General features: G+C 38.4%; 1 protein-coding gene across 1 annotated transcript in view; it reads left to right on the top strand.

Annotated features, from left to right (window-relative positions):
• LOC308217390 (dynein axonemal heavy chain 5-like) overlaps positions 1–25,686 on the top strand; it is a gene marked incomplete at its 3' end in the record, with an annotated part of 156,191 nt that overhangs the window by 102,440 nt on the left and 28,065 nt on the right. The window contains exons 58-67 of the mRNA XM_080610449.1: positions 4,784–4,978; positions 6,619–6,774; positions 7,030–7,212; positions 10,773–10,943; positions 11,320–11,698; positions 12,757–13,028; positions 14,897–15,061; positions 18,998–19,265; positions 21,564–21,685; positions 22,873–23,220. Coding sequence (XP_080466575.1) covers positions 4,784–4,978; positions 6,619–6,774; positions 7,030–7,212; positions 10,773–10,943; positions 11,320–11,698; positions 12,757–13,028; positions 14,897–15,061; positions 18,998–19,265; positions 21,564–21,685; positions 22,873–23,220 — 2,259 coding nt within the window. The remainder of the gene's footprint in view (positions 1–4,783; positions 4,979–6,618; positions 6,775–7,029; positions 7,213–10,772; positions 10,944–11,319; positions 11,699–12,756; positions 13,029–14,896; positions 15,062–18,997; positions 19,266–21,563; positions 21,686–22,872; positions 23,221–25,686) is intronic.

Raw genomic sequence — 25,686 nt, 5'->3', positions numbered from 1 at the left:
GCCAGCCCACACCTGGTATTGCTGTGGCCCTGTATTTTTCCAGGCAGTCTTTGAAGCAGCAGCTCCCAGGTTAGACCCATAGGAGGTGCAAAGGTGGAGAGGAGTCTGGGTTGGGTGGGAATTATGCCCCAATCAACTTCCAGTAACCCAACAATATTTACTCTTTTTGCACTTTTACCACCTACAGTCACATGTGCTGCCACTAAAAATCTGCTTTCTCTCTTTCTCTGTCACACCTGTGTACCTACAGCATTTAATTTAGTTTAATTTGAAGTGCCTTGTTGAAATTATTAACTGGCTGAAGGACAGAAACCAGAGAGTTGTGGTCAATGGGGCGGAGTCTAGTTGGAGGCCTGTATCCAGTGGAGTGCCTCAAGGGTCAGTGCTGGGGCCAGTATTATTCAATATCTTCATCAATGACCTGGATGAGGGAATTGAGTGTACTATCAGCAAGTTTGCTGATGACACTAAGCTGGGAGGAGTGGTTGACACACCAGAAGGCTGTGCTGCCATCCAGCGGGACCTGGACAGGCTGGAGAGTTGGGCTGTGAAAAATGGGATGAAATATAACAAGGGGAAGTGTAGAGTCCTGAATCTGGGTAGGAACAACCCCAGGTTCCAGTACAAGTTGGGGAATAACCTATTAGAGAGCAGTGAAGGGGAAAGGGACCTGGGGGTCCTGGTTGATAGGAGGATGACCATGAGCCAGCACTGTGCCCTTGTGGCCAGGAAGGCCAATGGCATCCTGGGGTGTATTAGAAGGGGGGTGGTCAGTAGGTCAAGAGAGGTCCTCCTTCCTCTCTACTCTGCCCTGGTGAGACCACATCTGGAATATTGTGTCCAGTTCTGGGCCCCTCAGTTCAAGAAGGGCAGGGACCTGCTGGAGAGAGTCCAACGCAGGGCAACAAAGATGATTAAGGGAGTGGAGCATCTCCCTTATGAGGAAAGGCTGAGGGAGCTGGGTCTCTATAGTTTGGAGAAGAGGAGACTGAGGGGTGACCTCATTAGTGTATATAAATATATAAAGGGGGAGTGTCACGAGGATGGAGCCAGGCTCTTCTCGGAGACAACCAATGGTAAGACAAGGGGTAATGGGTACAAACTGGAACACAAGAGGTTCCACTTAAATTTGAGAAGAAACTTCTTCTCAGTGAGGGTGACGGAACACTGGAACAGGCTGCCCAGGGAGGTTGTGGAGTCTCCTTCTCTGGAGACATTCAAAACTCGCCTGGACGCCTTCCTGTGTAACCTCATCTAGGTGTTCCTGCTCCAGCAGGGGGATTGGACTAGATGATCTTTTGAGGTCCCTTCCAATTCCTAATGTTCTGTGATTCTGTGATTCTGTGAAACAAAACCTGGATTTTGTAAGCTTGTTTTACACCACTTCAACTTCCTCCCGTCTAAGCTCTTAAATCTGTTTGCATCTGTCGCCACTGAGGCTGTTCTCAGGGAGTCTGACTTTACAGCTTCTCCTCAATTGACTTAAGTCTGTGCTGGCAGAGGTGGCCTAAAATGCAACAGAGCTAGGGTCCCATCATACAGCTTCAGTTCCTGCCACATAGAATCACAGAATAGTTTGGGTTGGAAGGGACCTTCAAAGATCATCTAGTCCAACAGCCCTGCAGTCAGCAGGGACATCTTCAACTGGATGAAGTTGCCCAGAACCATATCCAGCCTGGCCATCATCCAGAATGTCTCCAGGGATGGTGCATCCGCCACCTCTCTGAACAACCTGTGCCAGTATTTTACCACCCTCATTGTGAAGAATTTTTTCCTCACATCTAGCCTGAATCTCCCCTCTTTTAGTTTAAAATTGTTTTCCTTTTTTTTAAATTACCCCTCATCCTATCACAACAAGCCCTGCTAAAAAGTTTCTCCCCATCTCTCTTATAGGCCCCTTTTAAGAACTGAAAGGCCCCAATGAGGTCTTCCCAGAACCTTCTCTTCTCCAGGCTGAGCAACCCCAACTCTCTCAGCCTTTCCTCATGTGCTCCATCATGTCATATACTGCCTTTAATAAAGTGAACAACCTGCATGTTGGGACTAAGATACAGGGCAGTTTCATTTACAGGAATCTTGTTCTTTCTTTCTACCACTATCTGCCCCAGGAGTGCTGGACCTGGCAGCTGTTTTGGTGCATTATCTTTGTTTGTGGCCAGCAGCAGCCTTATTGCTATTCCATGGTTTTTAGGAGGTCTGTCCAATACTCTTCCTTGCACCTGGAAGACATATTCATACTGAAAGCAGGGTTTAGTCAATAATAATGAAAACTGTCTTCCTGAGTAATGTGCCCAGGTTGCCTTCTGCTTGGTTTTGTAAATACCCAAGTATATTTTCCCCAGCAGTAAAGGTTGTAGTTTGTACTGTCAGCTCAGGAGTGGAGGCATTAAGCTCAAATGCCTTCTGTCCTCAACTGTCAAAGCTTTTGACAGAGCAGGTGCTGCTGGAAAGTGCTAGGAGTAAGTGAACAACGTGTGTACAGTGGTGGCTGCACTCCTGTGAAACAGCTGAAGGTAGATTAGTATCCCTGCTGCACCCTCTTTCCAGGTGCCTGGAGGCTTTAACACTTAAATATATATTAGGGAGACCTCTTTGCCATGGAATGTTTGTCGTAATGTTCATACCATAGAAGTTACTTCTGTGTATTTTTATTATTTTTGTTTTACGTTAGATAGTGCATAACGCTTCTTGTAAATGTGATTAACCTTGACCTGACAGCGTGAACCTCATAGCCTAGCCCAACTTATGCTATGACTTACAAAGATAAATGATTTTGACTTGCCCAGCAAAGGGTTTTGAAAGCTCCTGATGATAAGCAATAGGTAAAGCCAAGATGGATTTATTAACAAAGCAGTAGTAGCAGTGCAGTCTCAGGCAAGATTCTTTACCGGTGTGCTATGGGAGTTATCCTACATACATTCATCCCAGGGAAGCTCTATCTCAAATTCACAGTATAAAATGTTCTTAAAAGCTACTTACATTAGGGAATATTTGTCAAGTTTCTTACCATTTAAGGATAAGAACTAGGATGTATAATGTCATTAGAAAGCAAGACATTAAGAACTGAAATTCTGCTTCTGTGAGCATGTTCAGACCACATTACTACTCAGCTGCATCCTTCAAAATTTGAGGAATACTTTTTGATTGTTTCTTTATTGCTTTTTTTGTTTTCGTATGGACAGGTTGCGGAACTTATCTAGTTTCAAAACATAATTACCACTCTGTTTAGATAGTTAACATTAAAGACAGGATTGTGATTTCAATGATAGTCTATGGAAGACAGTTTCAGTTTTTTATGGTGAATTAAGTACTCACAAAAGGCAACATATGGGCTTCTCTTGATACTTCACACCACAGGAAAGCAAGCAGCTTTGCAGTTCAAGCAAAAGGCTTGACATCTGCCTTACTTTGTCACAGACTAACTGGCTGTGGGTGTATGAGTCATTTCAGCACAACAGTTTAAAGAGAGCTGTTTAAAATTAGCTATCTATCTGTGTAGTTAGGCACTTAAATTAGCTAAGTTTCAGAGTTGCAGAGTGACTGATACTTCCTGCTGCAGTAAGAAAAAATTCAAAGCTGTTTAGACCCTACTATTCTGCTTAAAGAGCTAAGTATGGTTTTAGGTTCCAATTGCAGAAAATTTTGGCTATTAAATGCTTTACTGTCCTTTTTACAAATGGCAATTGGATTCTTAAAAGTTTCTCTTTTGTCTTCTGAGAATGGTTTGCTTAGCTTTGTTCAGATTCTTCAATAATCAGAGCAGTAAAAAAAATCAAAGCAGCAAAAAAGCTTTTGAGTCTTGCAGCCATTGGTGTCACTAGCTCTCATGGTTGTATCACAAGTCTGGCAGTATCTGAAATTTTGCTTTAGGCTTCAGATGTTGAATTATGTGAATTTGCAGGACTTGTGGGCCATTTATTTCTTTTTAAAGACAAACTACAAATATAGAAGTAGCTTATACATAGTAATTCTTGAGTGAAAAATGTACAGAGAAAATAAAAAAGACCTCTTCAAATTTAAATTCACATCATTATTAGACTATTTTCTATTTTGGAGTGCTTGGTTTGTGATTTTAAGCATTGTTTTCTGCACATAATTATTGAGAGGCCAGTCACTGTTCACAGTGAATAAAATAAAGCAGGTTACTCAGTGTGTGCAAATCAAACTCTATGAGATTATAGAATCATAGAATCATAGAATAGTTAGGGTTGGAAAGGACCTTGAGATCATCTAGTTCCAAACCCCCTGCCATGGGCAGGGACACCCCACACTAAACCATGCCACCCAAGGCATCATCCATATATGAGCTGGGAAGAGTTTTGAACATGGCAGCAATAATTTTCTATTATGGTTCATGATTATTGATCTGTAGCACATCTCCTTTTTCTTGTCGGAGTCTCCCAGAAGCCATTCTATATTTATTGGAATATACTTGGAGGGTACTTTACAGCTTTACAGCAGGAGGAAGCTCTTGTGACCAAGATGACCCTCTTGAGCTGACAAAAAAAGAATTTGCCAATACCAAAATCAGCTTGTCATTAAATATTGAACTGGCTTCAGAATTTCTCCAACTCTCTTTGATGGACATCAAAGCCTCAACAGACTTCACTTTCATTATTGCACAACAATGACTTAGGCGCTGAACTTTAAAGAAAGGAAATGATAACTACCAAATACGTTCTATCATGCGTTATGATCAGAATAAGAAGAAAAACCTTCCATCAAACACTTCAGTATAGCTCCTCTAACTGGTACTGATTTGTAATTGCATATTTTCTGTTAGGACCTGAACCTTACTGGTATGCTTGTTGACAATACTACAGTGGGTGAATGGAATCTCCAGGGTCTGCCAAACGATGACCTTTCAATTCAGAATGGCATAATTGTCACAAAAGCATCTAGATATCCTCTGCTGATTGATCCACAAGGTCAAGGAAAGATCTGGATTAAAAATAAGGAGAAGAATAATGGACTCCAGGTAAAGAGCTCATTTAATATTTTTTATGTATGTGTCATGTCACATCATAGTTAGCAATGCAGACTATTTATTCTGTCGTCATACTTTGGCCATATGTAATTTAAATCTGATGTTTATAGTATATAATTAGGCAGAAATTAAAGTAAGACTGATGCAAAATCTGTGACCTTTCAGTCTAAGGGTGAATTAGCTTTTACTGCTTTGTCATGTCCCAGAGCAAATTGAAATTTTATGTTATGCTGTATCTATTTTTATGATGAATCTTTTAATTTTTGTGATAGAAAAAAAGGAACTTAGAGGAAAGTAAATCACTTACAAAATTAAGACCAGACAGTACTAGGAAGTTAGTACTGCATGGCAATTACATTTTAGGGTAATCATTTTAAGAGGATAATAGAGAAAAAAAAAGGGAGGAATTGAAAGCAGAATGGTGTCCTGAGGTAGAATGGAAATCTAGTAATCTTTGAAGCATATCAAGCACGAAGCCGAAATTTAGGCTGTATCTTGATGATTAAATGTGATATGCTTTATTGTGATAAAAATATTCATAGCTTAATTTATGCACCCTTCTCACTTTCTATCTAACAATGCATCCTATTTGGGACCTGGGTCCTCTATTTAATTCAAAACTTATTTTTCCACTTCTAATCAGCCTACCCTCCATAGTATTTTACAACAATATCGTTAAGATGGGTTATGATAAACATCTAAATATCTGATACATTTTCAGGCCAGATCAAGCATGATACTAAAGAGTTAGTTGTTAATAAAACAAGCCTGTCATACAACTGTATCACATGAATGCCAAGTACACTGTCTTCACTCTAAATGAGAGTGATGGATAAGAAAAGGAAACTGAGATAGATGGTGACATCCATAGAACTGATGACATCATGGTGATGTCATTTACTAAATGCTTAACCTTCTGGAGCTTGATCTACATCTATATTTCCTAGCACTGTTAAGAACAGCCCAACATCCAATCCTACGCCAAATCCAGTTTCTGATAAGTTGAATGTGTTCAAAAAATGGTGTAGAAACACAGCTAGAAATGGGAAGTATTGACTGAGAAGAGACATAAAAATAAGGTATAACATTCAAAGATCTTGTGAAAATGGATGCCTTTATTACAAACATGATGAAAAGCTCTCCTTAAACATGAGTTGTATTCACAGAAGAATTTATGTGAATGTGACAGTATGAAATCTACTGTCTTACATAGATAACATGGCTTCCTCTACATCAGACGTTACTTTGGCTACCAAATTTGGATCAAGAAATACTAGTGTGAGTAACCATCAGGAAACAAATAGAGAGAAGAATGTATCTCATATATTCAGGCTTTTTAGGAAAGACAGGCCAGGCAGATGGGGAAGCGGTGTAGCTATGTTATGTCAATAACTCTATGATTTTATATGTAGGTTAAGTAAATAAAAATAATAAAGAAGTGTGACTTCCTATTCTGTTAAAGTTAAAGCAAAACTTCTGTTCATTGTAGCAGAGGCAGGTGTTTGTCCCTAAAATGTAATCATTTGTGTAGATATCCCAGGATGAGTATAATTTTTGAAAGTTGCAATATATTTTATACTGTTTTCTATGTGCTTGCAAATGCATTCTATATTGTGAACTAATCTTGCTAGGTTACAACTATGAACCACAAGTTCTTCAGAAGTCATATAGAAGACTGTCTGTCTCTTGGCCGACCATTGTTAATAGAAGATGTTGGAGAGGAACTAGATCCTGCTCTAGATAACATCTTGGAAAAAAATTTCATAAAATCTGGTTCAGCACACAAGGTAAGATAATTGTGGACATAGAATAAAAACCGATAGAACAGATGCTGGCTCTCTGGTAGTCTGGATACTGCCGAGACTCACACCTTCGCAACACTTCAGAAAGATGAGTAGTGGACTTATGGGGTTGGGGATTTTTACCCCCTAAGCAGAAAGTTTAAAAAGTGTAAATGAAAACATCATCTATTTTTCACTAAATAAAATATCTGTTTTGTTGAATTTAGTTTTTGAAATTTGAGTAATATGTTTTATTTTCAGGTCAAAGTAGGTGACAAGGAGGTAGATCTGATGAAGGGGTTTACCCTTTATATAACAACAAAACTGGCTAATCCTGCCTATACTCCAGAAATTAGTGCAAGAACAACTGTGATTGACTTTACTGTTACTATGAAAGGGCTGGAAGATCAGCTCCTTGGACGTGTGATCCTCACAGAACAACAGGTATCTAGTAGCTTACAGTATTTGTATAGAGGGAAGGCTTCAATATCTGCGCCATGAGTGGATATATTCAATGTCTTAGTTGATATCAAATGCAAGAACAAAAATGTGAATGAAAGTTTAAGGGTTTGTGCATTTGCTGAAAGACAGTGTGAAGCTGGGTTTTAATTGAATGGAGGGACATAAACATTTATTTTAAGATCTGGCCTTGGAAAGAGAAGAAAGAAAATTATTCATTAAAAATACATCACACGCATATGCACGATATACATAAAGCATCTTTATTCCTTCGTGCATAGCAAAGGATCTTTGTTCAGTCAGAAACCTCTTTTATTTTTAAATTCCTTTTTAAACTTGATTTGAATTACATGAAAAGTGCTTATGAACTCGAACTACTTTTGCCAGTCAGGCTCTAGTGTGCAAGGAGTTATGAGATTTTTACGGAGCCTTGAACACTAACTTGACTCTGCTGTTAGTAAAATTTCTATTGATTACGTGGAAGCAAATATAAGGAAGAAAATACCTTCTCAAGCATTTCTCAGGAGTTTTATTTCCTAATATAAAATCTGAGACAGCCTCCACAATAATCTAATTCCTAGATTGTTCCTCTTTCTTTTTGTGTGATCTAATTTAGCAGCCTGGTTATCCAAAACCTTAGGAGACTATTCATCATAGGCACTGGGGACAAATGTGGGGTTTTTACTGTGTCGGTCATATCAATAAATACATGAATGTTATGGTCCTATTACACTAAAATGAAATATTTTCTTCCTTTCTCATTAAAGTGAAAGCACAAAAGTTGTATTTCATGCCAAATTGAGTGACTTATTAATTTCAAATGGAACATTTCATAATTGTGTCTTTGTGAGAAAAGTAACAAAAAATAAGGTTTGGATTAGCAGAGTTGCTGCTTTCAGTAACTCAGGTAGGCTTGCTCATGTTAGAGCAGTTCCCTATGTAAGGGAATTCATTCATCTTTCTTTGGCTTCCCAAAGCATGTTCTAACCAGTGTGCTTTAGTGGTGGTGTCACTTTCTTTGGCCAGCACCTTTCCACTTTGCTCAAATGAGCATTTGCTGAAGTAAGGACTGGAATCTAAGTGCCCTTCCTTCAGTCTGACACTCACAACCAGAGGCTAGAAAGTCATTGTTACGCCCAAACTTCCTGTGAATTGTTCCATTAAAAATGGGAAAGAGGTAACAGCAGGTACTGAGGAAAAGCCACCCATGAGCAGGTTTGGATGGATGCTAGGGATTAAAAGCTTTTAATCTTTACTCAGGTAGATGCATGTTTATGTAAGCAAAACTCATCTCTCTCTCCCTATCCCACTCCTCTACTCCCTTCCAATACCCTCGTTCTGTGGGGCTGCCACTATTTGTGTTCAGAACGGCAGGGAGGAAGGGGTTGTTACAAATGTGATCATAAGGTCCTCTTGCCAACAAGAGCCTGGCATCTACTGTATTTGTTAATTTTCTGTGAGATACTCTTTACAAACTTACAAATAGAATGGATAAGGTGCCTGTTCTTAAACAAATCATATCCTTAAGTAGAATTTAAGCATGTATGTAAATGCATGTTTGAGTGTTCTGTAGAAATACTCCTTTTTGTGTAACTTTAATCTTTTCTGTGTTAATGGTGAAGAGGAGAAAACACAGAAAATTGGAAGCTGCCCAACTGATGCTTAAGTCATTCTCTTCTTTCGGGATGCAGTTATTTGTAGCTTCCACAGAGTTACATTCCACAGCCCTAGAATATATTATAAACAGGTTTCCAAATAAGCTCGTGAGAGTAAAGAAAATTGTCACTTCTCTGAAATACAGGAGAGCCTCTTGTGTACTGCATTACTCTGTACATCTCTTTTTTCCTGTAACTTTGCATGCTGACAAGAATAAAAATAAACCGAAGCCCTGGGTGTAGGTAGGCTGGTGTTTTAACTACTCTTTTCTTACAGGAAGGTTGACTTGATTGATTAAATAAAGGAGCTGCACTGGACTGAGCAGTATAGATGCCTCATTTCACTTAGCATTGTGTTGACTTGTGTGTCATTGTTCCCTTGCCATTACCTATCCTGTAGAAATACCATAAAAATTCCATATGACATAGATAATAATTGTGACATTTCCTATTTTATAAGCAGTAGAGGAGTGTATCTTGTGAAGTTACAAAATCATAGAAATCAGAAATGGAAAAGGTCATCCAGTCAACTTTCCTAACAATGTAAAATTCATCAATACAATGTATCTTTCAGTCCTTTGCCTGGTTTAATTTTGAGTATTTAATGTGGCTCTTATGACTTCCTATTGGAAACTAGCTCTAGTGCTTTGTGCATCTTACTAAAATGAAGTTTTTCCTTATATCTAATCTAAATTTACCCTCTTTCAGCTTAAAGCCATTCCCTGTTGTCCTGTCACTACATGCCCTTGTAAAAAGTCCCTCTCCAGCTTTCTTGTAGGCCCCTTTAGGTACTGGAAGGCTGCTATAAGGTCTCCCCTTACCCTTCTTTTCTTCAGGCTGAAAAACCCCAATTCTCTCATCCTGTCTTCATAGAAAAAGTGCTCCAGCCCTCTGATCATCTTTATGGCCTCCTCTGGACTTGCTGGAGCAGGTCCATATCCTTCTTATGTTGGGGGCCCCAGAGCTGAATGCAGTACTGCAAGTGGGGTCTCATGAGACTAGAGTAGAGGAGGAGAATCACCTCCCTCGACCAGCGTAGTGTGCCCTCCTCACTATTCTAAAGATATTGAAGTCCATCATTTCATGGTCACTGCCTCCAAAGCTGCCCTTGAGCTTCACATTCCCCACCAGCCCCTCCCTGTTGGTGATAACAAGGTCCAGCATAGCACCTCTCCTCATTTGCTCCTCTATCACTTGGAGACAGAAGCTATCATCAATGCATTCCAGGAACCTCACGGATTGTTTATGCTCTGCTGTGTGGCCCCTCCAACAGATACTGAGATGGTTGAAGTCTCCCATGAGGACTAGGGCTTGTGGAAATGAGGCTGCTACTATGTCTATACAGGGCTTCATCTGCTTGGTCATCCTGCTTGGGCAGCCTGTAGCAGGCCCCCACTGTAATGTCACCTGTCCCTGCCCTACCTTTAATCCTGACCCTGTACACTCTTGGTCAGCTCCTCATTCATCCCCAGGCAGACCTCCATGTACTCTAACTAGTCACTGACATAGTGGGCAACACTCCCTCCTCGTCTCCCCTGCCTGTCCTTCCTGAAAAGCCTGTATTCTTCCATTCTAACATTCCAGTTAAAGGAGCCATCCCACCACTTCTCCATGACACCAGCAAGATCATAGCCCTGCAGGCATTTGCATGTCTTTAACTCGTTTTTATTCCCCATGCTACGTGTGTTTGCACAGAGGCATAAAAGTAAAAAAAACCCCAATAAATACAGTATACATAGAAATTACTATAGTATATGGTATTTCTATATTTTATAGAAAAAGCAGAAAAGTCACCAGTCTATCAGGCATGAAATCACATTTTCTGTTTTGTCATAAAGAATCTTTCTTTGGATTAATCTGAAATATTCTAAGGAAAATTTCTGAATACAGGAACTGGAGGCGGAGAGAGTCAAACTGATAGAAGAAGTGACATCTAACAAGAGGAAAATGCAGGAGCTTGAAGACAATTTACTCTTCCGTCTAACCACTACAGAGGGCTCTTTGGTTGAAGATGAGTCTTTGATAGAAGTCCTAAGAACCACTAAAACAACAGCAGAAGAGGTGAATTTTGTCTGCATTGCAGATATATTTTGTTACTGTAATTCAGAGGCACTATATAACACCTGATTTCTTAACAAACAAATAGTAGAGACATTATAATTTTTTCTTCATAAAGTGTTGTAAAATTAAACTATTACTTGGATACTGTTTTATATTCCAGGCATACTTTGAAGGTGTAAGTTTGAATCAAATCCTATTGTATTTGGTGTTTGAACATATGAAGACATAATGTCTGTGGTGAAACACTGATAGAGGGAAGCAAAGCTTGACTAAAAATACCTTTGTGACCTTAATCAAGACCTTTTCTTTTTGCTTGTGCAGTATAAATCAGAAGTGACACGACTTAATCATCATGGTCTTTTTCATTAATTTTAAGGTCTGTGAAAAATTAAGCGTAGCAGCGGAGACAGAGGTGAAAATCAATACTGCACGTGAAGAGTATCGTCCTGTTGCTGGTCGTGGTAGCATCCTTTATTTCCTAATTGTGGAAATGAGCTTGGTTAATATCATGTATCAAACATCCTTACGGCAGTTCCTTGGCATTTTTGACCTGTCAGTGGGAAGATCTCAGAAATCTCAGATTACAGCAAAAAGGGTAGTATACATAATCGAGTATCTCACCTATGAAGTCTTCAAGTACACAGTTCGAGGGCTGTATGAAAATCACAGATTCCTATTTACGTTGCTTCTGGCACTGAAGGTTGATTTGCAGGCCAAGAAAATTTCATACACTGAGTTTGAGACATTGATCAAAGGTAATTTCTCTAAAAAATTTTCTGCTTGTGACCTGCTAAATTCAGATTTTGCAGCGCTTGCACTAACAATATGTTGTATCTGGTGGATCTAATGGTTTTTAGCTGGTGAATGAGAGCATATATAGCCCAAGAGGCAAATAAAAAATTTTCCAAAAGTAGATCAATGTAGACAACATTATCAAAATAAAGCTTAGATTAGGTTATTTAACATTACATTGCAAAACAGAAAATAACATCCATTGCTTTGTAAGAGACCCTATAGTTTTCTCCTGTACCTCTTTTCTGAGTAGTCACATACTTATTTCTGTGAGCTTGGAGACAGTTGGCAAAATCTCTTTTGATCACTGGTGAGTAGGCATGTGAATGCATGGGGACTCTGTACCACATTTAAGCGTCAGTATAAAAAAATAGAAAATCTGTTACATGTTGTAAAACATTTCTATATTGCATTGCCTCATGGCACATGTATGTCACTACTCAGACACAACGACAAAGAATTTTGGTAAAGTTTATAAAATTTGATGGGGGTAGACCCCACTGTGTCCAAGATACGATAAGTACAATCAGATACCTGTCACCCAAATATTTTAGTTTACTTTGCAAATACCAAATTGATATTCAGCTGTAACTCAGCTGTGTTGGAGGTGCTAATGAGCATGATGCTGGAGTGGTGGCTGAGCTAAGAGGCTCTTGATGAATGCACCATGTTGCTTTCTTATTCTCTCGTTTAGATGAAGGGATATTGGACTAACCATAGGTCCTTTCTACATCTGGTCTGAAGAATTGGGTTTGAGTATCTTTTTAGGTAGGCAAGTTCTATTCCGACTCTACAGGTGGTGAAAAAGAAGCACAAAAAATACTAGGATATCAGCTTTGTGAGGCGATGAGACCACTTTCCTAGTGTGTCTTTGTTAAATGACTCTTCCATGCAAATTCTAGGTCTCCATATCTGGGTTTACAAAGAATTCTACTCCCTAAATTGCAGAAATAATTTTATTACTTGTTATTTTTCTGTTTAATAATGGTTGTTTTCCTCTATAATACTTTCCACTTTCCAGGAGGTGCCAGTTTGGATCTGAATTCTGTGGAACCAAAACCGAAAAAATGGATTCTTGACATGACGTGGCTCAATCTTGTGCAATTATCTAGCTTGTACCCTTTTAATCAGCTTCTGGAGCAAGTTATAAGGAATGAGAAGGCTTGGAAAGCTTGGTTTGATGAAGAAGCACCTGAAAAGGCTGTTACTCCTGATGGGTATGACAGCTTACTGGATCAATTCCATAGACTGCTCCTTGTCCGTAGCTGGTGCCCAGATCATACCGTTGCCCAAGTAAGATATACTTTTGTACAATGGTTATGCCATGCGGCATCTCCTGTAGAACTGCTAGTCCCAAAGTTCTGTTCTCTGAATTTGTTTTTATCTCAGTGTTTGTTGCAGAGTGATCTATTTTGAAAATCAGATATTGAAATCCTTATAATAAATATATGTGAAAGAAATATTCATTTATTTAATTGCAATGAATTAAGGCATCACAAACATGAAATAAATTGTGTTTGAGCTACAAGAATACCATTCTTTTTGTGTGGTGCTTCTAAAGTGAAGTCATGAAACTTATCAAGCAAGTGCATTCTTCTGGTGAATCAGAAGATACATCCCATTTGTTTTCTCAGAAATGGGAAAAGAACAGTTCAGTTTCATGATAGATGCACTAAAATAGCAGATAATCTGTTTATTTACCCTACATGCTGAGGAAATAATAAACACTGTCTCACAGCAGATATGGTAAAAGAAACTGCAATAGACTAGCAGTTACTCCGCAGTGTCAGGTATTTGGATATTTCCTCTCTAAGTAGTCCTAAAAGAGGCATTGGGCCTACAAGTATACTATTTTAACCTTTTCATCTTTAGCTACATTGGAAAGTAGTGCTTCTGATTTCCTGCATATCTAAATTTTCCATGTTACATGTTTTGATAACATCTGTGTTATATTTAGGGACACAATGTTTTCACGGACCTCTTTTTCAACAAGACCCCCTCCATCCCTTTCCCTTTTCTTCTCTTTAGGTGGTAAGTAAGAGAGAAGTATGGGAGCTCCATATGCCACAATTTAAACAGACAAAAATAATAAAGCTGCTTCTGCTCATTTGTCAACAATTTTATTGTCTTGCACAGCAATCTGTGAGAAATAATGTCTCTGAACAGTGATTTAAAAAACTATAATTACTTTAATTTTTTGAAGAAAGAGGGGATCCTTTTTGTTAGTATCTTCTCTGTCTCTTCTTTCCCTGATGTTTTTCTCTGAGTGTTACAAAATTTTGCCTCTCTTCACTAGGACAGAAATTAAACTTAGTAGTGGATGATTATTTTTTTCTGGAATTTATATCGTTCTCAGTCTACCTTGTTCCTGGGTGTTTCTGTTCATAATACATGCCTCAGAATCTGTGCTAGTAGTTAACACAGTTGGAAAAGCATGTCAGTCAAAAAAGCATTAAATGCACCCAGATAGCTTTAGAAGTCCTTTTAGAAAATATCTGTGAAAAGAGGACAATAGAAACATAGGGAAGGCTTGACCTTTAAAGATAAGGTCTGAGCTGTGTTTATGTTTTGTAGAAATAGATACTCAGTGTAAGAGACTTGAATTGGATAACCACTGGACAGGAGAGTTTGTTTGAAGTTCAACATGTATATGGAAGGCAGTAACTGGGTCAGATGAAAGATCTGTGTAATCTGCTGTGCTGTAGAGACAGTGTCAAAAGTACTTGCTTAGAGATGCTAAGAATGGGGCTGGTATAGAGAAACTCTTTCGTTTGGCTATTCACCAAGCTTTAGCAGTCAGTAATTTAGGGATAATATCTGAGCTATCCTCAGAGCTGACTGTTGATCTATTCTGCATGAATTTCTTTAGTTCTTTTTAAAAAAACATTTAGCATCCTCTAGCAGCAATGTTCACAGAATGTCTGTTGTGTGAGCAGAATTCTTTCTTTTCTTTATTTGAAGTTTACTATCTGAGAATTTCAATGATTGCCTCCTGTGGACTGTAACTTTTGTTACACCAAAGTTGAAAATGAAAGTTTAGAAAATTATTTTCTTCCAATGTTGGTATTGGTAAATTCCACATCAGTGACTAATGTTAAATAATTAAAAAATAATTTAAAAGTATATATTGATGGTAGCTTGTGTTGGTTTTTTTTCCTCAGGCTCGACACTACATTGCTGAATCTCTTGGAGGGAAATATGCAGAAGGATTTCTTCTTGATATGGAAGCAATGTGGACAGAAAGCGACTGTCGAACACCTTTGATGTGCTTTTTATCAGTGGGCTCTGACCCCACAGAAAATATAGAACGTCTTGCAAAATCAAAGGTATTGTCCTAAATTGAGTATGCTAGAACTGATAAAGATACTTAAAACTATCCTTTGAACTAGAAATGGTATTTCCACATTTTGTATAAGTTCAAATTCTTACATTTATGTTCATACGAGTGTTCTCTGGAAGTTAATTTTGGACTAGTGGCTGAAATGCATTTAGTGAGAAAATGGAAATATTACATTCTTGCTTTTCTGAATTATTTTATTCCAATGAGCCCTCTGTCTTTATCCAGCAGACTATGATAGTCCATTACTTAGTGATAGTACTTAGCTATAAGAACAAAGCATTACTTATGGTTTACACTGTGTCACATTCACTGTAGGAGCTGATAGTAATGACAATTACAGGAAGATACACGAAAAAATCATAATTTTTGGTGACAAGAGAAATTAATTTGGAGACCCTACCATTCAATCAGTTCACTTGATGGAGTCATTCAAAATTTCTTAGAGCACAACATCACTTTAAGACATTCTGTGCTTTATGTTTTACGGTTCATAATGTAGATGCAAGTATAATTTTCTGAAGAAAGAGTTATTCACAGTAGATGTCCTTGATTTTTCCTCCCTGTTAGAATGCGTCTTCATTTAGAATTGCAGGATTTTGGTATCCACTAAATAAGACCTACTTGCAAAGGTAGGGAGCACCCACGAATTAGAAAGTTTAGGTGCTCATTCTCTTTGAAAATCAGGACTCTCATTTTATTTGTCTGACTGTGATAAAGAGTGATTAAATTATAATCTAACTCTTACTTGAGTGTTTAAACTTAAGAATCTTAAGTCTGAAGTTGATGTGATGCTTGTCCTCAAAACCTGTGCAGCCAGATCACCAGCCAATATATAGACATAGGAAAGGGAGAAGGACAGTGATCGGTTGAGTTAGGTTTCTTGGAAGCAATGCCTTGAAAGAACAATTTTATTCCTATTCACAAAATATTCTATTGCCTTTTCCTAAGATATGAGAGATATTTTGACTTCACAGAAATTTTGAAATTAATGGCAAAAATATTTATATTAGTCCAAGCAAAGACATTAGGTGGCTGTGATTGGATTCCTGTTTTCATGGCCAATGGTATGAATACAAATGGAGTGTCAGGTTTGTGGTGATGATAATTCTTCAACATAATGTATTGTGTGAAGTGCCCTCCTAGATAGACACCCTTTCTCCAGTAGGAGCTAGTTTCTGTAATCAACAAAGAGGGAGAGTGGCTCTTTTTGAAAGCAGTTCATAGGCCATAACTGAAACTTATTGCTGACTTGCATCAAGGAGTTGAGTATTTCTATCCCATTGGCCATGTAAGGACACTAACCTCCTAATAAAGTAACTTGAAGTCAGCTGGTCACTTAGAGTCACTCATGCAAGGAGTGGAATAAAATGCTGTCCCATTCTGCAAATTTTAATTAAGACCTTAGCCTATCTGAGGAAGTGCTGGTAGTTAGAAGGTGCTTTGTAATTAGGACTCTTAAAAGACAGCAGTTTTTGCTGTCATTCTAAAAGTATATTGCAGTAGGCAGTTTAAATTTGTTTTCATGCTTTAAGGAAACATGTATAGACTAATAGAAAGTGAGGTTGCAAACAAGCTAAAGGGATTGTCTTATTTATTCACAAATGGTTTATGAACAAGACAATGGCAGCTAGGCTGTCATAACCTGAAGCTGAACTTCAACTTCACTTGTAAATGTAAAGTGTAATGTTTAACTGTAGAGTTCTTGTCTGATATCTTGAAGTAAAGATCTTGCCACACAGTGTAGAGAAATCTTTCGAATTTACAAAAGCCATCCAGATTCTGCAAATCAAACCTCAAAGTAAAACCTTTTTTAAAGTAAAAATGTATATTAACATTGTGGGACTGAAGGAGCACTTCAGTAGTACTCTAGCTTTTGAAAAATGTATCTAGAAATCATTTACCTTTCAGAAACATTTGCAGGAGGGCTTTGTGTTTGTTTTGCTAGCTTTGTCTAAGTTATATATAAATATATATTTTGCTAGCTCATACTAATTTCCTGTCTTTATCTGGCATTTATCCACTTTTCTCCAGAATAAACCTTTGCCTTAACAGATTAGCTGCACCAAGGATCTTATCTTGGTATATGTATGATTCTGTACCTCCAAAATATCTTATTTATCGTTGGTTTGGTTTTTTGGTTGGTTGGTTGGGGTTTTTTCCTTCTTAGTGACAGAAAACTGCCAAAAGACATGCTGGGCCTATTTTTCAGTGATTTCCCTTTTACAGACATGACTTACAGTCTTAAAATGGATTGTCAGTACTGATGCCTCTAAGTGTGACATTAACAGTATAAATCAATTATCTGCAGTTGGAAATGTTTAAATTTGTAACCAGAATTTATTTTTCACTCTAAAATTTAGTAGTTCAGATGGCCTTCCCCAAAAGAAACAGTATCTGTGGCTAATAAGCTATATAATGTTATCTATAGGCCAAGCAAGATCTATCTTAAAACTAGCTGGATTTCTGCCCCTTTTACTTTCACTTGAAGGAGTGAAAATATAACTTTCTGACTTAAAATTAAGTTAGTTATGCCTAGCACTTTGACTTCATTAAGAAAAGATTTTTTTTAATTGTAGAGATAGTTTCTTCTTTCAGGGAATGATGCACAGAACCTGCAACAGAACTGTCAGGGCCACTGTAGTGATGACTAAAATGATAGCATTTTCGTCTTGATAGCAACAGGTTAAGATAACAGAGATATATTAGTATGACTCACTACTGAGAGAAACATTCTGTATGCAGACATTTTGATAGAGTTCTTTCATAAGGAGTAAAATGAGGACAATCCATAGTGAAAAATATTTTTTTCTTGTCTTAATGTTTCTATAACCTTTAATGATTGTGCATTTGAGGGGTAACATTGCTGAGAAGAGCAAATTATAAGCAGATGCTTTGTTAGAGAATAATGTACCAGCTGAATATTTATGTACTGTGCAGGGGTAGTCATAGTCTTTGACTTATGGAGTACTAGCTGTACTCAGATACATCTTAGAAAAGATACAGTTTTTGCTGCTCCAGCACATAGCCAACTTCACAGGCTATTTAGCTTTGCTTCTTTTAGCTGCAGTTTCAGGTTTTAGTGACCTGAGAGCAGGATTTAACCGCTTTCTTATATTTGGCATTGTCTTCTCCTTAACTCTTTCACCAGAATGATACAGCAGCTGTATTTATACTATTCAGTAAAATCAGGTCAGGGCCTTTCTTTGACCTGAAGACCAAATGACCCAGCACAGCTTGTGTCCATATACTTAACCTTTTTCTCCTGCAAAAGTAGGGCAGCCTTATCCACCTCCTTATTTCTTTCATAGCGAGAAAGTCACAGTAGCAGGAAAACTTAAGATTAACCTTTGTAGCTCTCAGCCAGCTGAATATAGGCCCAAACTGGGAAGTTTTTATGCAGTTCATTGCTAACAACATGAGGGATACTCAGCTGTAGGTCTTGGTCACAAAACTGTCCATGAAACTTAAGTCTTTTCATCAATTCTGTTGCCCTCAACATGTATGTAGAAAATATACTCAACTGGGTTTGGTAATTCTGGTAGGAGTTAGGCAGCCAACCTAAGCCAGGGGACCACTTAACAACAACAGCAAGTAGTAAGAACGATAAAGAAGAGGGGGGTCTGCCGTCACATCACTTCATTACTTCTGACTATCTGGTCTGATCACAACCTCATCAGCTTATCTTTTTCAGATCCCTTTGTGAGAGCTTGTATCATCTTATGTTTTTCTGAACAACTGTCTATCTTATCACATGGGCTCTGGAGGGAAAACTCCATAAATATCCAGAATTCTACTATTTGCACTTAAGAGCTTTGTCTCTTCAGAATCCAGAAAACTAACAGCTATAAAACTAGCTAGAGCTAGCAGATCACCATCATAATTCTAAAGAACTATACATAAAATAAACTTTTTTTCCTTCCAGAGCATTCCCTGTCATGCCATTTCAATGGGTCAGGGCCAGGAAGTCCATGCAAGGCGCCTGTTAAATCAGTGCATGCAAGATGGAGGATGGCTCCTTCTACAGAATTGCCACCTTGGCTTGGAGTTTCTTAGTGAATTAATGGACACCATCACAACAACAGAAACTATGAATGAACATTTCAGGACCTGGATCACTACAGAGGCTCACCCAGAGTTTCCTATTAATCTTTTACAGTCCTCTATCAAATTTACTAATGAACCTCCTCAAGGTAGGAAAACATGCCTTTTGTCTAGTTTACGGGCTTGCTCCACTCTCACACCCATCCTCCCTCCCATCACCATTCTCTGTTGTTTCATTAGCTAAATACAGCACTGTGTAAACCAGTCTTGCACTGTGTAAAGCATGACTCTTTCGGGGAGAAAATGGATATTTGGTTTTGTAACAGAAATTGATAGTGGTTTTGTTGTTTATGTAGAACCTGTGGAGAATGACAGGTCAGTGGTGCTTTCTTAAACTTAGTATACTCCATCACTCTCTTCTTTCTGTCCTGTTGATCCCACCCAAGGACACAGAGGAGGACCAATCCTTTGCTCTAGCAGGTAAGGGAAAGGAAGGACACTCTGAATACCCAACCCCAACCTCCCAAGCTGTAATATATAGCTGTGGCTGTTGCTTTTTATGTCATCTGGCACTGCTGACTGGAGACTGACCATTTTTATATTACATCTTGGTAATTGTCTGTCTAGTATTTGTGAGTTGTTACTGAATCATCCCTTAGCCTCAGTCACAGGCAAGACAGTGGATAACAAGCCACGCTGGATCTGAATACTGGGGTCTACTTAAGAACTGATGAGATTAGGGGTTTTATCTTACTTGCCTGTTTTACACACTCACTTTCTCATGCTCCCAGCCTCCTGTATTGCATTTATTTCATCTTGATTTCCCTTCCCATTGGAGAGATCACTGCTGGCCCAGAAAGGTCAAGGAGAAAGTCATGTTGGTTTTGTGCCCTGCAACTACTTGTAGCTGTTAGCCTTGGACATTACTGGCCTAGGTCCCTGGCCATCCCCTGGCATTTGCTTTCTTGCATCTCCACTACCTTGAGGATCTTTCTCCACTTTAACTCTTACACTTTAACGCTTTAACTCCCTTATCATTAACAGTAATGCATTAACTTGCCCTTCATTTATATATATGTATTGCCACTGATTTCAGTTAATGAAGTCAGTAGGAACAGAGAATTTTTACCCAAGGTCATATTTAATGCCTCAGTCATTTAAATCTCTTATTTCAGTATTCATCTTCCTTTGAACATTAGTATCATGCCTACAAAATGTCTCATCTTGTGAAAGACATCCTGTTTGAAGTATATATACTCCACTTTCAAGAGCAGTCAGTCAGCAGCTTTTCATTGTACTGTCATCCCCTCCTTATCGTTCAAATTATAACACCCTATAACTCCAAGAGGTTATTTTATAAGTCATGTTAAAGCCAATTTACAACTTGCATTTGGTAATAGAAATATGCTCAGTGTAACAGTTTAAGTCAGGATGAAATATAAACAGTTTTAGTTTTCTGAAACTCTCCTGCCACACTGGTAGCACAATGTGATGAGGTACTTCTGATTGCTTACTTTGTCTAGGTTTTGGAACTCTCTTATGATACCCTTATAATATTTTGAAAAGCTATTTGTTTGAATATTGTTCTTCTGCAGGATCTTTGTGAAGTAGGAAAGAAACAAAAGGACTTTTATTGTGTCATAGGAAGTGTGATGTCTTGGATAATCTCTTCGCTGCACTTGAAATCTGTTTTCTTATACTTGTGTTAAGCTGATTAGATGAAATATATTCTAAGAGGGACCTGGTGTCAGTAACTCATGCTCAGTGTTGCCTGCCAAAGGCAGACAATGCTTCAGTAATGCTGCCTGAAAACATCTGGGAATAGTGGGGCTTATGTATTCTATGGAAGTTGAGATTGTGTCAGTATGTCTGCCTAACCCTGTTCCTGGGATATAAAATGTCAGTACTCAAACAAATCTCCACAAATAGTAGTATTTCCATTATGAATTTAGGTTCTCATCTCATCAGATTGGTGCCTGAATGCCAGTTTGAGAAGGTGCAGTTTGAAATTGTTATAGGAATGAAATCTAAATAAAATTGTCCTTGGTAGAATTAAAATCTCATTTTATATTTAAATTTTGAAACACAGATTCTTGGATATTCAGTACTATATTTCATACGACTTTAGATGTCTTTGATTGCCATATAGTTGTTGAATAGTTATGTTTATATTTTAGTTGTTGGTTGCACTTGGAATATGATTATGTAACTGTAATTCCTTCCAGACTCGTGAACTTCATTTGGTGTGTCATCTATCTGAAACAAAATGTAACTGAACTTTGCCTGCTCTGAGCAGGTGAACAGATAATTGATTCAAAGAGATTATTTGAAGCTATAAATAAGATGATAACTGTAAATTGGAATAGAGAAATCTGCTTAAGAGAAGTTGAATTTATGGGTTCCATATATTTTTTCTCATACATTACATTTTTATACTTACTTTCTAGGTGTGAAAGCTGGCTTAAAACGAACATACTCAGCTGTTACTCAGGATCACCTAGAAGTGAGCAACATGCCACAGTGGAAACCATTGCTATATGCTGTAGCATTTCTTCACACAACTGTTCAGGTTTAAAAATACATTTCTTTACTTCTGTCATAATGCCATGTGTCATTTATTAATGCACCATGTTATTAAATGAAAAACATGTTTAAATGGAAATCCTGTGTTGGTAAAATTAATGCAAATAAAATAAGAAAGAAAACAACACACCTCTATTGCTACAACTGTATTAGAACTCTGCTCATGTTGATCTTATGCCTCCAACAGGGATGGTATTACAGAGGAAAAAACGAACAGTCAACAATTAGTGTACTGTTCTGTTAAAGTCTTTGGAAATGGCTGTGTGATCTGGCTTTCAACTAACTGTGTTTTTACTATTATTTTAAGTCATAAAAACTCATTAAAGAAATTTACAGCTTGGGTTGGAAAACCGTAGTCTTAAAACTGCTGCTTTCACCATGGGAAGGGCTAAGAGTGTGAATATAATTCTTTGGTACGCTGAAACTTGTAGGAAGAAATGAAGGTGAAAGATGATTTTGGGTCTTGCCTTTCAGGATGTCCATTAAAAATAGTGATTTATAGATTAACCACAAATTTTCAACATTGTATTGATAGATTTTTTAATATACTTAGTTTATATTTGGTGCCTAGTTAATTTATCTCTGTGGCATCCATGCACTGATACACTGTGGTCCAATGAAAGCCTGTGGTATGCTTGTCTTTGGCCCATCACTTCTCTCTTGGTGGAGATGAAGAATGTTTAAATACCAGATATTACCCTAACAACCACATACTGCCAGCTGCATCTGTAAGTGGTTCAGAAGCTGTTTTTTCTACTCACATATGCACCATGCAAAGACATCAGTGGTATGAATATGCCTATTCTGTAGGAGGACCACAGACAATAGTCATGGCTAAAACAGTAGCTTCATTTTTTGAATTAAAAAAACTATAGTTCCAGACTCACATATTGTCTGGGCTTAAAATTTTGCTTTGTGAAAATGTTAATATTCCTATTATTTGTTCATATGTCTCCACTGATGATGACAAATGAAGAGATATTTAACTGCTAGATAGCTAATAAAGCATTTGGCCTTGTGTATTTTAAGAGAAGAATATTTTTTTTTTGAGGTTGGTAAAATACAGTCTCAGCTGGCCTACTGCATTTTTAGCATGTTTCATTTATTATTCCTCGCTTAATGTTTTCTTGACAATTACTACCAAACAGCCTTTCACCTTTATCTGTTTTACAGGAAAGACGAAAGTTTGGTCCATTGGGCTGGAATATTCCTTATGAGTTTAATCAGGCAGACTTCGCAGCCAGCGTGCAATTTGTTCAGAATCACTTGGATGACATGGATATTAAGCGTGGGGTGAACTGGAGCTGTGTTCGCTATATGCTTGGAGAAGTACAGTATGGTGGCCGTGTAACTGATGACCTTGACAAAGTGCTGCTGAATACATATGCAAGAGTGTGGTTTGGAGAGCATATGTTTACTGAAAATTTTTGTTTCTACAAAGATTATGTTATTCCAAAAGGGAAAACAGTTGAAGACTATCTCCAGTACATAGAGCAATTGCCAGTGACTGATACACCTGAGGTGAAATATTTCAATATATTAAAGAGGTTTTTTTTAGGTAAAGAATTTAATCCGGTGTATTTTCCAGTGTCATGAAGGTATAGGTCAAGATTAGCAGGCAGACCAGTATAGTGGGTATCTAATGTAGATCTGCTGACTAGGAAGAAGTAGGTGAGATCTTCAAAGAATTCAAAGAAGTCTCACATTCACAGGCCCTGGTCCTCATGGAAGACTTTAAAGACCCTAGTTTTCTGCTGGAAGGGTGATACAGCAGGGTTCAAGCAATCTAGATTTCTTCAGTACATTAATGACAACTTCCTGGCACAGATAACTGAGAAGCCAATAAAAAAAGGCACTTGGCTGGACCTGGTACTTATAAGCAAGGAAGAACTGGTCAGGAATGTGAAATCACTGACTGCAGTGATCATTGGTGGAGTTCAGGATCCTATGAAGAAGGAGTAGGGTAAAATTAGGACCACAGCCCTGGATTTCAGGAAAGTGGACTTGAACCTCAGCAGAGGTTTCTTCCAGACTTGACAGAATCCTATGGGATATGGGCCTTGAGAGAGGCAGGGTCAGGACAACTGGTGTTTATTTGGGGATTACCTCCTCCAAGTTTAAGGACGATCCATCCCAACAAGTAGAAAATCAAAGGCAGTAGGAGGCCAAATGGAAGAACAAGTAACTCCCAGCTGAATTCAGATGTAAAAAGGTACAAGATGTAGAAGCAGGGGCAAGTAACCCAGCAAGAGTATAGAGCTACTGTACAGTCTTGCAGAGGTTTAGGAAAGCCAAGGCCAAAGTGGAGTTGAATTTGTTGAGGAATGAGAAGGGCAGCAAGAAAGGATTTTACAAGTATGTAAACTGTAAAAACATGACTTAGGAAAATATGGGTCCATTGCTGAATGGGGCAGAAGAGCTTGTTGAAAAGGCTCAATACCTTCTTTGCCTTAATTTTTACCAGTAAAACTGGCCTCCAGGAATCAAGGCCCCCCGAGATGGAGTCTAGAACAAGCAACTTACCCCTGGTGGAAGAGGACCAGGTTAGGGAGCATTTAAACAAACTGAACATATGCAAGTTCAAGTATTTGATGGGTGTTACCCATGAATGCTGAGGGAGCTGGCTAATGTCATTGTCAGGCCACTCCTGATTACCTTTAAATGGTCATGGTGATTGTAAGAGGTTCCTGAAGAATGGAAATATCACTACAGTCTTCAAGCAGGGAAGAAGGAAAACCTGGAGGTCTACAGGCTGGTCAGCCTCACCTCAGTCTCTGGGGAGGTGCTGGAGAAAATCCTCTTGCAAAACATTTCCAACAGATGAAGGACAAGCAGGTTATTGAAAGTAGCCAGCATGGATTTGTGAAGGAAAAATTATGCTTAACCAACCAGTCAGCTTTATGCAATGAGGTGAACAGCTTGGTGGGCGAGGGAAGAACAGTGGATGTTTTTCGCCTCAGCTTGAGTAAGTCCTCTGACACCAACTCCCATAACAACTTCATAGTCAAACTAACAAAGTATGGGTTAGGTAAGTGTCATATGACACACATTTGTCATATGAAGAAAGGCTGAGAGAACCTGGATCTCTTTAGCCTGGAGAAGAGGAGGCTCAGACAGGATCTTATAAATGTTTATAAATACCTGTTGGGAAGGTGTAAAGATGGAGCCAGTGTCTTTTCAATGGTACCCAGTGAAAGGATGAGAGGCACGTGGCATAGATTAAACAATAGGAAATTCCATCTGGCATCAAGAAAACACTTTTTTACAGTGACGGGGATCAAGCACTAGGAGAGGTTTCCCGTAGAGGTTTCCCAGAGAGGTTGTGGAGTCTCAGTCTTTGTAGGTATTAAAATCCCAACTTGACACTGTGCTGGACAGCCTGCTTGAGTGGGTCATTTGGATTAGACAGCCTCAGAAGTCCCTTCCAAACTGAACTATTTTGTGATTTTGCCAATATGTGTGGGATCGATCAGACATGAACTGAGAAATAATGAAAATGAAAAAAACATATGGTCTCATTTTGCAAGTTATCATTGGGAGATTACTCCATTTTGACAACAGGAAGAACTGAGTATTGCCAGGAATCAGTGGGGTACAGTGCAGGGCAACCCATGGCAATCAGTGTGTATTCTGCAACATTAATTGGAGGACTGCAACTTTCTGGTCCCTCTAGTACAGGCACACATGATGAAGTTAGTTAAAGTTGAAACAGAAGTGAATGCTCTGGATTTCTCTCTCATTGCTATTAAGCTGATAAATGCCTTTGGAAGTAAGTTCTATTAAAATTAAATAGGCAGGACTGAACAGAAAAAAAAATTGAGTTTCTGTTACTAGTAATGTGCTGGCTGAGAGGGTAAGAAGATTCTAAGGTCATAAAATAAACTTGAAAAGTTTTGCATCTTTGAAGGAAGTGAAAGCAGAACCCAAGGGTATTTGTGCTGGCAACAATGCACCTTTTCCAAATGAGGGCAAATGCAGCCAAGATAA

The sequence above is a fragment of the Psittacula echo genome (assembly GCF_963264785.1).
Source record: "Psittacula echo genome assembly, chromosome: 2".
Taxonomy (NCBI): domain Eukaryota; kingdom Metazoa; phylum Chordata; class Aves; order Psittaciformes; family Psittacidae; genus Psittacula; species Psittacula echo.
Note: the sequence above shows the minus strand (reverse complement) of the source record. Positions and strands in the feature narration are given on the sequence as shown.